This window comes from Venturia canescens, chromosome 8, assembly GCF_019457755.1.
Source record: "Venturia canescens isolate UGA chromosome 8, ASM1945775v1, whole genome shotgun sequence".
Taxonomy (NCBI): Eukaryota; Metazoa; Arthropoda; class Insecta; order Hymenoptera; family Ichneumonidae; genus Venturia; species Venturia canescens.
In genome coordinates, this window is record NC_057428.1 from 14,188,285 (window position 1) to 14,204,585 (window position 16,301).

Sequence of the window (16,301 nt, forward strand, 5' to 3'; positions counted from 1 at the left end):
TTAGATCGAATTGTCGGTGGATTTGTGAAGCTCGAATCACGAACGTGCGACTTGCGACATTGAATTTCTTCGACATTTCTTCTCTTTTCGTAATTTCCCTTGGAGTTTCAAAATTTGTTGAAAACCTTGGAGTGTTTCGTCACATTGCGCTGTGCCTCCGCATGACTTTGAACGAGTGAGAAAAAGCCACATTTTTCTCGCGAGATTATCGGAAGCTGCGGCGATATTATTTATGCATTTTCTCTTTCACTTGGCTCAGGGTCAAGTGTTATCGTCTGCTCGTACGAGAATTTCGACGGAGAGGAAGCAGCACGAAAAAAAAAAACAGCAGATTTTCTGCCACACGCTTAACGCGATAAGGAATTCTCGGTTATCCCAAATCGCGCATGAACGATCGAGCATCGAAACTTCGATCGATTTCTAAGCTGCGCGCGCTCTTGGCATTCGCAATCACCGTTTTTTCCCAGTTTTTGTTTTTCTTTCATCATTTGCCCGGCGCCTCTTGTGTCATGTCGAGCGATCCACGCACGAGCGAACGTCGCGAATGAATGAATCGAATTTTTTGCATTCCTTTACAATTTTTATTATCCTCCTTTTTACTATTCGATTATAAATCTTCCATTTCATTTTTTTTCTACCAAGTAAGAAAAATACGATGCTCCCTATCTCTGATCCTAAACACGTGGCCATTCGACGTTATCATCAGACAATATCAATACCGATAATCATAGTAATAATAATAATAACAATAACAATAATTAATAACAATATTGAAAACAATCATCACAATACAATGGTCATTCTTAAGCCCAAACTTATATCGACGGTTATAAATTAATAAAAAATAATATTAAGGAGGAACATCGGCTTGAGAAAAATGGTGATGGCTTGATGAAACTTTTAGAATACATTTTTGGATATATTGTCGCTAGCCTCTCCAATTTTTAATCCATTTCATAAAGCCATTTTTTAGTAAATAAAAAATGATGGGTTGGAAAAAAGTACTATTCGACAGTTTGAACTCTAAAGAACATGTGTGGAAAATTGCAGGGCGTTTCGTTTTGGGGGTTAATCCCATATGAACGAAGCAAACAGGGTTTACGTGACCTAGATGAAAACAATCAAATTCGTATTTACATAAAGCTCACTTTACGTTAAGCTGATATTCCTCCTTAAATAACAGCAGTCTTTGGAACTGTTGAAATAGAAAGAAAAAACATTGAGCCTTCGCGCTCCACTTCGGGAATAAAAATGTGAGCAATTGTGAAGAGAAAAATCAGTTCGACGTGCGTCAAAGAGGAGAAGAAAATTCGTTTTTTTCGTCACTGTTACTTTTGTCGAAGTTTCTCGTCTCGATGCTCCTTTTTGTGGACGTACGCCGAACAAGTTTCTTCGTTTTTCTCCTCGTGCTTACGATCATCGGGGTTTTGTACTCTGATCGACTGGAAGATCGACTACGAGGCGTGCCGAGGGCACTGCGTGCTCTTCCAACGTTCGTCAAAAACGTTTTTGAGTCTTTTTGCATTTTAGAAAGGAAGAGCACCCAATTAAGGATCTTTCTCGATCGTTATGAGCGGATTCTGACCGGAAATGTTTCTTTTAAGGGCCTTGTGCCGCTCGCTGCGACTGCGTTTTAGGATGCACATCACTCGACATATGCAGAAAACTATGCCGATTATACTCAGCCATTTCATGCCCGCTTCCAGCGCTGCAGCCGTGTAGTAAGCGTGGTAAAATCGGTTCTGGAGATCCTCGGGCATGCCGTCGATCCCGACCTCGATCCATATCAGCGGGAGAATCGTCCCGTCCTTCAACTTCCCGAGGAAGGGAACTCCCACGGCTTTTCGCACCTCGACGTTTATCTGGAAACGGGAAACTCCACCGATCGGGACTCCCAATCGCTGTGAGCGCAAAAAGCTCGTCAATGTCACCGAAATAAGGCAGATTTATTGAGAAAATCGATCGCTCAATATTTACGATGGAAAAGCTGAGAAAACTGAGGGCTTCTTACCGGGTGAATTTCGACGAAGGACTCGTGGTCCTCGGCACGAGGCTCCAGCCCTTCGACCATCTCGAGAAGCTCCTCAGCTCCGGTGTAAAAGTGCGGAAACGATACCAAAAACGGCATGTTCATGCTGCAAACCGAACTGTTGAAAATCCCGGCCGGTGGACACACTCTCGGACTGCCTTTCGAGCCGCTCGGGTCCCGGGCGCAGTAACAAGAGTCCTTCGTCGGCGTCGAGGTCAAAGCATCCAGAGGTGGCTTGTACCTGGACAGAAATAATCGAATCTCTTTGACAGTGAATTTGACAGTCCCGCGCCGGGGCCGGACGATCCGTCCCAAAAAGCCTCGAATTTTTTACTCACGTCAACGTTGGAACACCCCGCACCATTCCCTGGCCCCGATATTCCAACGGCAAAGCCCTGCACATGTCCCTCGCGTAAACTTGCAACGTTGAATTGTGATTTTCGAGTGCTTTGCTCGAAAAAATAGTCCCGTCGGTACCCTCGATCTTATCGCACTCGGCCTCACCCCACACGCTCAAACTGCTCTCTCCGTTGATACTTTTTATCCGGCCGGTCTCGCTTATGTCAGCCTTGCCGCTGTCAATCGTTATCCGATCCGGTGATAATCCGTTTTTCTAAGATTTAAGGGCCACAAGGTTAAAAGGCTATTGAGTTCAAGATTAATGTGCATACGCGCACGCTCTCGGCCCCTTGCCGCGCAGTATCGAGCTGCTCTCATTCATGGAATTCTCCATTTTTACATTACTTTTACTAGAAACAAGCCTCGAAGCCTTGAAATGCGTTCGAATATTTTGCTGTGAAACTTCCTACTCGCGCCCCGCATAACTGTTCATTGGTTCAACAAAGTTTCGTCTCGGCACAACAAGTTTTGGAATAAAACTCGAAATTTTGGCGCCTGCGCAATATTGTTTTGGTATTTCAACGAGATTTCGTTTTTCTTCCATACTTTGAGAGATTTTCTCGATTTGGAGATAATTCGTTTACTTTACTTTCTATTCGTTACAAAAACGATAATTCCGACAGTCATCGCGGAATAAATTACGGACGTGAATTGATTGTTCATCGGAATTTCAGTTCGCTGAATATAAATTTTTCGATAGAACCAAAGTGGGACGTAGAAATAAAGTGAAAAACGTACGATAGCGAGAAGGCCGAACTTCTCGAAAGGAATTTCTTCCTGCCAGGACATGAAATTCTTGGCGACTTCGAATATTTGGTCGTCGTATCCCCAGAGATATCCGCCGGCGGTGACGTCGATAAAAGTGCTGGGCTGCAGGGTCGTGAGAAAGGCTGTGATACCGACTTGTGCGACAAAGCTCATGTCGCGGCTGAAGGCCATTGCGGAAATGAGAGGGACGTTTGGCACGGAGACGATCTCGTCGTCGGGGCTCCCGCCTTCCCACTGGAACGATCTTTTTTCCTGATAAGTGATGCTCCCGTCGTCGTTGATCGTTGGGTTGACCCTGGTCAGAGTTTCCCTGTAATTGTAAGGCCCGAGCTCGCGAATTTTGAGCTTCTTGGCTCGTCCGTTCTGGAAATCCTCGATGTTCGTGTAGTTGAAAATTCGGACGCGATACGCCGGCCGGACGGGGGGACGCTGCCACCGCTCGAACATCGAGCTGCCCTCCTTTATCTCCAGGTTCGAGAGTATCGTGTCCCGGAATATATTCGTGCACCAAAAAACTACGAACATCCCGAGGCTGCTGATCGCGACGAAGATGAGGGAGCCGATCGAGCAGTTTTTCGAAAATAGGCGCTCCCGGCGCTCGCTCATCGAGCATTTCGTACTCGCCGACAGGTGCCGGGTCATCTTTCTCTCAAATTTTAATCCTCCAACTTCGACGCAGATTTTCTCCCCAAGCCTATGTCGATCGAGAGCGCGGTTCCTCGATTCTTCGCTCTTATTTCTCCGCCGAAAATTCACTATTCCCCGGCAAATCGCTCGAGCTCATACGAGCACAACCGAACTGGTCGTCGAACGGTTTCCGGCCAACTGACTTACTCGAGTAACACGTAGTCGAATTAAAATCGCGCGCGGTCGCCTCTTCTCGACTCGCTCTCTTTTTTTCGCGTCTGTCTTTCAGTACTTCGCCCGATAACCTCTTCGCCAGGATGACCCCTTCGGCCAACACCTCCGATACGCGGGAGTTAGGACACCGCTCCGCGTCGGATCCGAGCCCGAGCAGCCAATGCGAACCAGCGCTTTCCTCCTTTCCATTTTTTCGCTTCTTCTTTAAGCTTCTCTCTCTCTCTCCTATCAATGTTTATACGATAAGCGGTTTACGATTCAGCGCACATAATAACGGACCTGGACGATCAACTCCAAAACAATTCTTATCCGATTTATTTACACGCCCTAACCCTCCTATCTCGAAACATCACGCCATTCTCCATTCATCATTTCGGCCACGAATGAGAACGCTCGGCTCTCTCATCCCCGGCACTTTATTCGCATCGTATTTTTTCGAGAATTCAATGGGAGTCTTCGACGTTCTACGCGGCCGTGGGCGCTTCGTCTTTTTTCGAGCTATCGATGCAAGAAAAAAGTTTCCAAATCATCAGATCCGATGAGAATTGCAGGAAAAGTTTCTATGCGAGAAACGTCAAGGAATAAGTTAATCGAAAGTTCGGTCGATTTTGAGCTATTTCTAAAGATTTTATCGCCCAACGCCGCACGAACTCCGATTTTCCCTCAGACCCGATATTCCGGTAACGAAATACGAAAATACTGTTTTGTCATTTTGGAGCTTCCGCGCGCGGACGAGCGAGTCGCCAAAAGATCGATCGAAGATGAGCCGCGAATCGAAGAGATTTTGTAAGTAACGCTCCGTGTGGAGACTCGCGATTAATGTTTATGGGGACAACAATAACGATAAAAGAGGGAGATAGAAGTAATAATCGAACGAGACGTCTGCGCGAGAAACGTATCGGGAATGTGGTGTCGTGTTTTGACTGGCCGATGGCCTATTCACCCTGACAATATTACCGAGAACGTCAATGGCTCTAAAACATCTTCAATTGCCAGTTTGCCGCGTGTGTCACAACGCGATAGTCCCCCGATGTTGTGCAACCGCCTTCCAGCTCAGACGCTACGATTTTTCCTTTCGTTTTCTAGTATCAAAGTTATCAGCAATTTGTACTCGGTCGGGAATCACCGTCAAGCGCTGTCAACACGATTTCGTTCGACGCTTCTGTCGTCGAAGGGCACTCGAACCGAAACGCGTCCCGATCTTCCCCATCCAGAGATCAGTTTTCTAAAAACTGCTCAAAAAAATAGTCACCTGGTGTAAAAAACTCGAAACGCGTGGAACGATTTCAATCAGGAACGAAAAAACGACGAAAACTCCGACTCGTCCGCTTCCGTCGTCCCAAAATTCTCCGAATTTGTCCCTCTCTCGATTCACGCGAAGAAATTCTTTCTTCGCCCTCAAATTTTCGTGCAATCTCGAAACGATCGAGTGCTGCCATCCTTTCCGAGGTTTCGATACTGCCTCAAGCTGAAAGAGTGGGAGATTGAGGAAAACTGGGATTTCCGGAGCACCGTCGTCGTTCCAGCTCCGTTCGAACGCTCGAGATCTTTGAAGATTTTCCGCATTTGGGGCGACGGTAAAATACTTGAAAATATGACATTCCGCGGAAAAAGGAAGTGAAAGTAGAAATGTTAACAAAGTACTCGTTTATTATTTATTCATAGATATATATGAAGTCGCCATTAATATATTTGCAGTAATGATTTCGTTAACGTTTTTAAGCGATTGCGGTTATGAGTGTTCGGTATAATAGTAGTCAGTTCAGCGATTACATATTTGAAAGTAAAATCGAATAAGAATACGTGTGACTTCTTTTACATACATACATACATATATACAAGAATCGTAAGATATTTTAGACATTTATATGAAGGATCGTGATAATGGGCTGTCGCGATCCTCGCGCGACTTTTAACAATTGATTCCCATGGGTGCGTCGACGCAAGCGTGATTGCTCCAAAAATGACACGTAGACCGTTTCCTGAGAAGGGGGCTGAGAGCTGTGCGATTTTAGCGAATTAATTGCTGCTCGGAGTGACAATTGGTCGATTCTCGAACAAGTCCCGAAGTGATTAATTTTAATGAAAATTCATAAAATTTATAAATTATCAATGAATCGCACGATTACGATTGCGCGGGAGCGCAAAAGATCTGAAATTTCTCATGCACAGAAAAGTTTACATCGAGAACGAAAAATCTTAGCGCACATCCTTGAAAAAAGCAACGTTTCGTGGCGCGAACAGAAAAGCTCGATTACAGAGGCGCGAATAAATATTAAATCGACGCAAAATTTGAGATACGAGGAAATGAAAAGTGAATTTAATCGTGAATATAATGGATTGAAAAAATGGAGTGGGGTCAATCGTGTTCGGAGAGTCGACGCGGGGACGCGAAAGTAGCCTCTCCTCGCGCTGTGTTTCGTACCAATTAATAGTCTTCGACGATTTCCGTGTTGCTGAAGTCCGTTGAGCCGTCCTTTGGTAGCGACTTGCTGCCTCCGCGGTTCGGTCGATCTCTGTTCAGGTTGTAATTCCTGCGGCGATCGACAGTCGCGACGTAAGCGTCGTAAAGCAAGTCGACATCGAAGCCCTGAATGACGCGATGAATTTTCATTGTTACGAATGAGTCTCGGAGCGATTTAAAACGGGAATTTCTCATGGACGATTCTGTTTGCTTACCTTGGCCAACATCGCTTCGAGGAGCTTCGAATTAGCCAACTTATCGAGCTCGTTGTTCCGCAGCTTTTTCGAATTACCACAAGGACAAGCCGGGTCGGCTTTATCGTTCTCGGCCGAAGTCATGAAACGCTTTTTCGCCTGCATCCCTCGGCAGTTCGGATGATAAACGTACACTCTGGAAAACAGGAATAATTGCCGTTGCATTATTCGAATTCGCCTCGTAACACGAGAAACAAATCCGCTCGATGCTCCGTATACGAAAACGCTTTAAACTCACTCGCAATTCACTTGTCTCGGCCCATCTCCGCTGACGTAAGCACACCAGGCCAATATACTCAGGATTATTAGTCCCCGGCAAAGAGATTTTCCTGCTGGAATCGAATTAAATTATTTGCAACGGATAACCGTGAGTTCAGGCATCGAACACGTTCGAAAAAAAGTCTTTCGACCAGCTACGTCGACTCAGTGTATTCGAAAAGTTCGACCTAATCCTCGAGTCAAAGTATTACTCGATCCGAACCGCAAAAAACAGTGGTTTTTCGCACAATCTTCATTTATGAACGTTTCTTTCGAAACTGCTTGCCTATGTTTGCCAATTTCGTCTGTACAGACGGGAAAACAACGGAAATTTTGTATTTTTTATCTCAACGTGAAAAATTCATCGATGTGCACGATTTTCGAGTAAAATTGGAGCTCGATTTCAAAATGAAAATCACAAATTAAGAGTCCGAGTCCGGAATTCTGCACACGGAGAAAATGGATTCGTTTTTTGTGGTGAGGAATATAATATTTTTCAAGAATTTTCAAAGTATTTAGCCACCGATTACAAAGAGCGTAATATTTTTTGAATTTTCCAACCCTTCGTCCCTTCAATTCTAAACAGCTTTATGTCCCAGTAAAAAGTGATGCACGTGCGAACTCGTTTTGTTTTCGAGTGTTATTCAGCCTGTCAGACCAGCGCGTACTGATAAGTGCAAATCTATTGTAAATCGAAGTGACTGCAAACATTTTTTACTGTGCTTATAGACTAAAAAGACTCTTGAGTCTTTTGAACGAAAGGCACGAGTATTGGTCTTTTTACTGTAGTGGATAGAACAATTCTTGTTACTGCTCTTCGAATTAATGCTGCAAAATCCAGTACGCGAATACTCTCCTCGAGATACTATATTCCTCGTACTTTCCTCTAGAATTTTCAGCCTCGTTTTCTCCGTGTGATTTTATAAATGGCTCTCATGCTCGATGCTCTTGAAAATTGGTAATACGATTTGGTTGATATTGATTTTTGAAAATTGATATCCGTTTGATAACTCGATTACCGGACGAACTTCCTCGTTCGGATTGAATTTTTTCCGGGTGTAATTGAGATCGATGACTAGCTGATGAAAAATCGCTAACGTTTGTTTCTACATTAGGTACAAAGGAAATTTACAACGGGGTGGTGGGAAGGATGATCGCGGGGGAGTCTGGATACTGCCCAGGCCCAGGTTCAATAGTGCGAGGATTCCTGCAAAATGAATTTCCCTCTAGCAGTACATGACAATGAGATTTGGTGATTCGGCGTAGGTGTTTTGACGCGAGATTTGAGCCGCGAGATGAGAAGAGGCGCGACGAGCCCTGCCACGAGTGTTCTCTGTAAGGGTGTTTTGATGGCGGGGAAGTTCGACTCGTCACTAATCGTGCAGCGTGACTCGTGCTATGAGACTTTGGTTTTCATTCGTTCTTTCGCGCGCATTAAGGAGGCTGAGCAAACGTTCGTATAACGACGGAAGTGTTCCGAGCTCGCATTCAGCGGTCCGAGATGAAAAATTCGTTTTTCACTGGAAAATATCGCGGAGGTGGGAACTCAATGGAGACGGTGCGTTACGGAGGAGCTTTCAGGGGACGGGCGTTCATTAATAATACATTCGGTAAGGATACAGCGCTATGCACTTATCGAGGCGGTTTTTTCCGTGCGAAAATGACGCTCCGCAGGGACTTGCGCTTGGATTTTCATTAATTAATTCACGGGTTTCCAGGGTTTCGTATACTTCCGCCAATTCCCGCATGCGATTCACCGAGTTTTGTGCACCCTTCCTCAGGCAAACCGGGAGCAATTGGATCGAAATGAAATCGATAGACGCGAGCGGCTCGAGCGCAGTTGTACGGTCGCCCATCCAAGTATTGACCGGAGCGAGTGTAACTTGGAGAACCGCTGAATTCGATTACCAACCGAGGTTCCATTACTCTCAGTTTGTTCGCGATACTCATCGCGTCCGTAAAGCTCGAAGGATCGGCCCGTCTGACTATTTTTGACCTCTTCTACTACCGAGCACTCCGAACTCTCGCTCCATCGAACTAACTCCCGTCCAATTAACCGGCTCGAGGGAAAAACTCCAACGAAACTCGCGTTCCGAGGCTCTTCGCCGGTAACCTACTCGAGTCGTCGAGTCGCGTAGCAAAACCTTTTGATTAACTGGCCAAATTGACTCTTTAAAAGAGACTTTTTACCCTGACGTTTTGAATAACGCCCTCTGGCCCCTGCGAAACGTTTATCTCGAGGGTTCTCGTTGTAACCAGAAACTCGACAAAGTGCCCCCGCGATATTTATCCCCCGAGTTTGCCGCCCCCGTGTTCAACAGTTTTTTCACAGCGAGAGTGAAAAAAACTGAATGACGCGAAGCGAGCAACAGTTTGACGGAGCCGCGGCAAAGTTCGGAGCGAAATACGAAAAAGTTCGTTTCCTATGCAATGAAAAGTCTCGGTCCGAGGCTTATTCCCTGTTTTTCTTCTGTCCTCGCCCCACCCCATTCCTCGGTACTCAATGCCGCCCAAGTCCATTTAACGAGGGTCTGTTACGACTCGGTACGACGGAGAGCGAGGGCTGACTCGGCCGCCTCGGAGGCTGTCAACGAGTGCAATATTAACGGGAACAAAAGCCACGCTCTTCCTCAATTGGGGAGCTTTGTGCTTCGGATTTGTGTAATCCGCATTTATTTGTATCAGCATTGATTCTCTTCTGAATGTCGTGACTGTCGTGACGATACAATCGAGCGCGGCGTCGTCCCGACGCCACGAAAGTGTTATTACGCGCACCGCCTGTAACTCTCCAACCCTCTTATTTCGCTCATGAAAACCTACGAGCTGTCAGGAATGTCGGGAAAACGAAGCAGTTTTTGGAACTATTGAACTGCTCCGAAACGTTGAAAATTCAACGTTAAGCGTCGAGCGATGACGCTGAAGTTCGCAACGTTATAAAGTCCGACGGAACGATCTCAAAAAACTCTCCAATAATTTCACTAATTCTCCAATTTTGTTCCATATCGAATCTACAATTCGTAGTTTTTCGACTTCCATACCAATGATTTCGTGAAATAAACAATTGGTGGGTTACTAATGTTTTTTTCGTTATTACCCAATCGTAACAAACCCAAACGATTTTCTTAAGAAAGTGTTGAAATTTACTCAGAGTTTAAATGGCCAGTCGACTGACACGCGTATCCAATTTTAAAGTCTTATTGGTTATTTCAATAAACGTGCTTAAATATGAAGAAAGATACACAGGGTTACAGGGACTATGCGTTAAAAATCATTCATCTTTCCATATAACGAATGAACGCTTCTTACAAAGTTTATGAAAAATTTACACAATAACAATGAAGTATATAACGAAGGTTTTTAATACTTTTTTCTTTATCCCTTTGTGTTTTCCCTTTGCGCTCGCTAGTGCGATTTTTAATATAAAAAAACCGTAGTATTTTCGCCAGGGACGAATGAAATTTGGGGGTTTCAGTTAGTGACGGATGCCCGATTGATTAACGGCTTGTAATTTTATTCGCCGCATGAGATATAAGTTGAAAAAATGTTTGTACGATTTTGAATTAAGAGCTCTGACATAAATTTAAAGTGATTATATCTTTAGTTAGGGAGTAAAAATCGATCCAATTTAGACACCTGTAATCCTTCGGGCACGATCTGCCTTAAACTTGCCGAAAGTAAATTAACCGGATGGATGCTCCATCGCGGTAAAGTTGTCAATCAGAATTCCGAGGAGCCAATTTGCGGTAATTTTTATGTCCACTTTAATCGAGGGTTCGAAAAGAGTCAGTATAAAAATAGTTTTCAACTCGGGGCTCCTCCGTATCGAGGCGTATTTTTCTCGAGAACAAGGGGGCAAGTATCGTGTTCGACAATGGCCAAGTCGTAAAGAATCTTAAGTGGAAGGACAGAAGCGCGGAGACAGGGCAGAAGCAAGATAAATAGTCATCTCCCTGGTTGCCTTTGGAAGGGATTCAAAAATCTCGAAACACGCGAAACGAAGATACTTTTGGAGCGGCGCTCAGTAGAAATGGTCCGCGCGATGATCCGGCGGCTAAAATTTCATTTAGCTCCAAAGGGTCGAATCGATTCGCTCATTTTTCACGAATTTTACATCGATTCCCAGGAACTCAATCCTCCGTTCAATCCATTAACGAAATTTCAAAATAAACTGCGGAATTTCCCGGTGTGTCGGATCGCCTACCCCGAACGACGTTAATTTCATTTTCACTTGATAATTGAGATTACGCGACGGTCACCGAACGCTCGTTTCATAAACACAAAACCTGCCCGTAAATTCATGAATCAATGACGTTATAACTCTCCTCCAGGCCTTTGTATGATCCTGATGAATGGAAAAGAGAATTCGTACGACGCAAAATTATCCAGGCTTCGCAATACCTCGGCGAATAAACCTTGTTCTAATTGATTGATGCTGACCACTAATTCTGTGATAGCTATTATGGAAACCCATTGACAAAACAAGTCACTCAAACGCCTCAGCTATTCACAATTGTTTACCTACGCAGTGAGTTGTCTAAACCGAGAAATCCAAATAATCGCGTCTTTGATCTTTCGATATTAAGGCGTTAAAACTGTTACTTTTAGTCGGGAGACTTTCCGCGGATGAAAATCAGCGGACATCTGTTCAGGGAATAATTTTTCGGTGAAATTATTTTTTAAACTGTAGACACGAAACTGGTGCAAATTCGCACCCATGAAAATTTCAAGTCCCTAGAACTCCAAAATTCCGCACATTCATCGATGAAATAAAAACGTTTCGATAAGTCCAAATGCAAATTTGCACCAGTGTCGCGAGTTTGTGACCTCGAAGGGAGGTCACTCATTTTTGGGCTACTCGAAAAAACGAACCAGAAAGTTTTCTAATTTTCAGTTACACTCCCAAACGACGCTGAAGTTTGGAGTCCAACGAAATGAACGAAAATAACACTTGCAATTAACCAATTTTTTATTTCACGTTGGTGTAGACTGAAAAACTGTAAATTCGGCGGGGGACAAAATTCGAGAATTACTGGAATAATTTGGAGGTTTTTTGGATCATTTCGTTGGAGCCCGACGTTGCAAACGTCAGCGTCATAGACCAAAGTCATCGCTGGGCTGATCGACCGGTCGATCGGAACGTTTGAAAAACCGTTTTCTTTTCTCGTATTCCAAAACGCTGAAGCGCTCCTGGTGACGTATCAGCAGAAGGAATATTTATTGAGATAAACACCGCGCAGATTTGACCACGGGCTTTTCGAGTCGGGCATTAGCGAACGATTGATTTTCTTTAATGGCACATTCGAAGGGGGTGTATTAACGAGTTTCTCGAACGATACGTCTCGCCACGCAGAGTATCGTCGTCGAAGGTTGCGGGCTGCGAGAGCGAGGGAGGAAGAAGGAGGCAAACAGAACGGAAGAGTAGGAGATGAGAATGGAGGGTGGCTGAGAGGGAAGGTTGCAAGGCGGAAGACGGGAAAAGCCAGAGGAGTTGTTACTCACTCTCGGATGTGGGACGCTCCGGCGTCTCTCCGTCTGCGTGCAAAAACTCGACTCTACAACGCGCAACCCGCGCCCTCCTCCTGCCGCTTTTTCATACGCAAGCCCTCGCTCCAGCACTTCAACATCCTTATCAGCGCTCCGTGTACGTGAATTTTCTCAACGATTCCACGTGCTTTTCCACTCGCCCTTTCCACCGTATTTCGAGCTTTCTTGCGTGCCCGAAGTCCCGAAGCGCAATGGCGCGTAACGCGCTTCCTTCACCAGACCACGCGTATTGGCAGCTCGGACGAATCGACGAAATTGAAAAATCGAGGAAAAAGGGGAAACCGCTTGCCATTGTCCGTTTAGAGATTGCCAACTCATCTCGTTCCTCAACCCAAATTACTTCTCCGTCGACTATTCCAATTTGCTATTTTTATACGAGTTTTTCAATGTTTCATTACGCGAGCGCGTAGTGCCGAATGGGAACGCGATATGATGAAGAAGAAAGCTGGAGGGAGTCGAGTTAAAATCGAGATCGTAGAGCCTTAAAATCTTCGTCGAGCATGCCTAAGGAACGCAGAGTCTTCGATGTTTCAACGAAACTACGATGCGATTGAGCTTTGCTGGGACGGGAAAGGGTCAATTTTCCACAACCCTTCGGAACATCGTGCAACAGGTTTTCTCCCCCCCGTCATACCCACTTTTTGTTGAATCATCCCAATTTTTCTGTCCTCTCGCAATGTCTCCGAGGAACACACTGGAATCGACTTTTTTTAATCGTTTCCAGAGAACGAAAAGTCTCGAGCCATTTTCTCGAGCATTTTTAGAATTTTTAATCGTCTCGAAATGCCTTTTTGTGTCAAACGCGTTTTTTAACTAAAGAATCGATCTCATGAATTGACAGGCTGCTTTGAGAGTGATTTCGTCTTTACCGAAGCTCTTTTCACGCGACCATCCTAATTTCGCTGGTGTAAAATAGAAGGATTGAAAAGTCAGGCAAGGTCGTCTAGCTCAAATGTGTTTTTTTTTTCAACTTTCCGGAGGAGCGAAAAATTATTTCTGCGCTTTTCACAGTATGGAAGAACTCATCGAAGAATATAGCTGCGTTGTGAGAAAAGCAAACCCCAATAAATATGAAGAAAAAAGGGAGACACCAAAAGGCAGGAAACTGATCGGAAATTCACGAGACGAAAACGTGGAGTAAAATCTTGATGATTATCGGTGTGGAGTTTACAAAACAGAAACGTGGGATGAAAACCAAAGAATTATTGGCGCGAGATCCAATTATAGTCGGGAGAAATTCCAACGGAATTTGAACTGCTTCGACTCTCCGATGCGGTGCTCCGTGATTTTTGAGCGCAAAAAGGTAAATTGCTCGTTTGAATTTGGCTTCGGTCACAGCGAGCAGCGGTCAAATATCCGAAGCGAGGGAGTATTTCGTGGGAAGCTTGCAGCACTGATTTTACGTAGTGCATTTTCCCCTCGGAATATATAGCGCGCTCTTGCTCATCCCAGCGAGAGTGCCAACGCTTTTTGTGCGTCCAGAAATTCTCGCAATCCACTGTCGCATATCCGGACGCAACGATTTCCTGGACAAACTCTTGCTGCAGATATTCAAAAGCCAGCAAATCTCAACACTGCGCTTATCGCTTTCGCAGCATCACCGACAAACTCGTCGCTTCGCTTGCGCAGTTTTGTCTCACCTCGAAAAAGTATTTTTTCGGAAATAAATTTCAATCCATCGATGCCCTCACATTCTCTTCAAACCGCTATGAAACTTTTTATCCACAATTTTCGAAATTCTAAGCGCGTCGCTTCGATCGGATTATCGTTTAAGAATAAACTCTGAACGCAGCGCGATGCACCCCCTCCCCAAGCGACATTTTCCCCTTCAAAATGAAGCGATTACACCGACCAATCGAATCTGCCTGCTACGCTTTCAACGAGCCTGAAGAACGTCCTCAAACTTTCGAGTGGCATCGCTGTAGGGCCACCTGTTGCCACGTCGTAGGGCTTTATGACGTTGGTTGTTCGCCGCGCAGAGGTGAATTTATCTTACCCGTAGACACCGCACTGGGGCAAATTTGCACCCACGAAAATTTCAAGTGTCTATAGAACTTTTTCCCTTCTTCAATTTGGCCTATAATTCTACAATAATCCTTGATTTTTCAATTTTTTAAATAACTGTAATCGATTACCAAGGAATTGTTAGCCCTAAAAAGTCTCGTTAAAAGTTTAATTCCATACATTGATGGATGAAATAGAAGCATATTTTGAAATTGTCTACGGATTAATCGAAGATAAATGTTCCCCAGTGAGCTTTGAAATTATTTTGAAAAAATCATTTCAATTATCCTGACGCAGAAGGAAAGAGCATTGAAAAAATGTATGAGTTTCATCGACCTTGAGCTTCGTTTCGAGACGAAATACCCTGACAAAAAAGTCACGTTGCATGCCCTCCGATGACGACTGATCAGTTTCAAGTTTCCTTGCTCTTTTTCTCGTTGATTCCGACCCAAGGAACGGGATTTACGATAAAAAACATAAAGTTTGCTAACGAACCTCGAAAATGGTTTGTTGAATCGTTCGGTCAAGCGATGTGGAGCAAAGAATCAAAAGATCTTGGTCGTGTCAAATGAACCGATTGGATCGTACCCGCTAACAAGATAGACCGATGAAAAATGATTGGACGTAACTGGATGGTGAAGCTGTCCACGACGCTCGGCTATATAGCTACCAATTATCTTAGGCGATCGTGTCCCCGTCCCATATTTTCCAGCACACTGGAGCCGGGGGCATCTTGCTTGTTGGAAGATATTTCAATTATTTTGAAAGTCTTTTCTCCCGACCGCAGAGACGAGCGGGGCCGGAGTTTTTTTCTTCGACAACTCAAGGCTTCGAGGCTTCTTTTTCCTTCAGTTATTACGAGAGCGGTGCGAGAGACGCGCAGTTGTGAGGAAGGGCAACAAGTTGCTTTTTGGACGACCTCCAAATATTTCAGTCGAGTTTGAGCGAGCGTGGGCGGGTGTCCGAAGGACTGGGCGAATGGGAAACGTCAATAAAACAGTGAAAATGCGAGTGTCACGAGAATTGCATATCGCGACGTAATTCTCCGCGGCAATTCGTAAAACTTGGGGAATATTCAGAGCGGATTCAGCGTCGTCGTCGACCGGGGGTTCGGTCGATCCCTGGCGAAGTTTCGTTCAACGATGAATTGCGATCGATTTAAAGAAATGGTAACTTACCCATGACGCTGTCGGAGCCGATCTCCCTGGAGGGTCTTCCGCGAACAGAGAACTCGCGAACGGCGCACGTTTCGTCGTATCAGAACCGAAGGTCCGGCAAGATCGCGAGAAAACCGGCAATTCTGTCCGGCTGGAGATTTAGCGTCCGCGTAATTGAGGTTTTCCGCGGAGCTCGCCGAGAGAGTGAAGTCGTCTCTGGAAGTGTGCTGGACACAGGAAGCTCCGAGTGACTCTTGTACCGATCACCGAAGCCGGGGGCTCGAGGAGCTTTGGAGGTCAGAGACGGAGTGAACCGCGGAGCTTGCGCCCTCGGTATTTATACACCAAGTGCGTTGCCGGGTTGTCGTTCCCCCCGCGCCGCGAATCTGCTCACATGACGCGAGCACAAGTTCGGTAGAGAGGCTCCAGCAGCCGCGAGTCTCGTCCGCGCTTCGCGCGAGCTTTCTTCCCCCCCTCGGCGCGCTTCCTCGCGTCGCGCTCGCCCCGTCGAACCCCCTGCGCTATATTTTTCCATTTTACAAATTCACTGTACGACGATCCTT

General features: G+C 45.3%; 2 protein-coding genes across 3 annotated transcripts; both read right to left on the reverse strand.

Annotated features, from left to right (window-relative positions):
* Nucleotides 1–558: 558 nt before the first annotated feature.
* LOC122415380 (lysosome membrane protein 2-like) lies at nucleotides 559–4,039 on the reverse strand. The gene is made up of 4 exons (XM_043427468.1): nucleotides 3,167–4,039; nucleotides 2,368–2,642; nucleotides 2,012–2,270; nucleotides 559–1,901 (listed from the first exon to the last, which is right to left on the reverse strand). Exons 1-4 carry the CDS (start codon nucleotides 3,836–3,838, stop codon nucleotides 1,548–1,550), a joined length of 1,560 nt encoding a protein of 519 aa, XP_043283403.1. The 5' UTR covers nucleotides 3,839–4,039; the 3' UTR covers nucleotides 559–1,547.
* Nucleotides 4,040–5,698: 1,659 nt separating this feature from the next.
* Nucleotides 5,699–16,040, reverse strand: LOC122414466 (uncharacterized). Of its 2 annotated transcripts, none has more exons than XM_043425755.1 (4): nucleotides 15,760–16,040; nucleotides 7,014–7,104; nucleotides 6,737–6,911; nucleotides 5,699–6,647 (listed from the first exon to the last, which is right to left on the reverse strand). In XM_043425755.1, the coding sequence occupies exons 1-4, from the start codon at nucleotides 15,761–15,763 to the stop codon at nucleotides 6,486–6,488; spliced, it is 432 nt and encodes a 143-aa protein (XP_043281690.1). In that variant the 5' UTR covers nucleotides 15,764–16,040; the 3' UTR covers nucleotides 5,699–6,485. The 2 variants fall into 2 exon arrangements, with proteins under 2 accessions (XP_043281690.1, XP_043281689.1); XM_043425754.1 differs by having other exon boundaries at nucleotides 7,014–7,107.
* Between the last annotated feature and the right edge of the window lie 261 nt (nucleotides 16,041–16,301).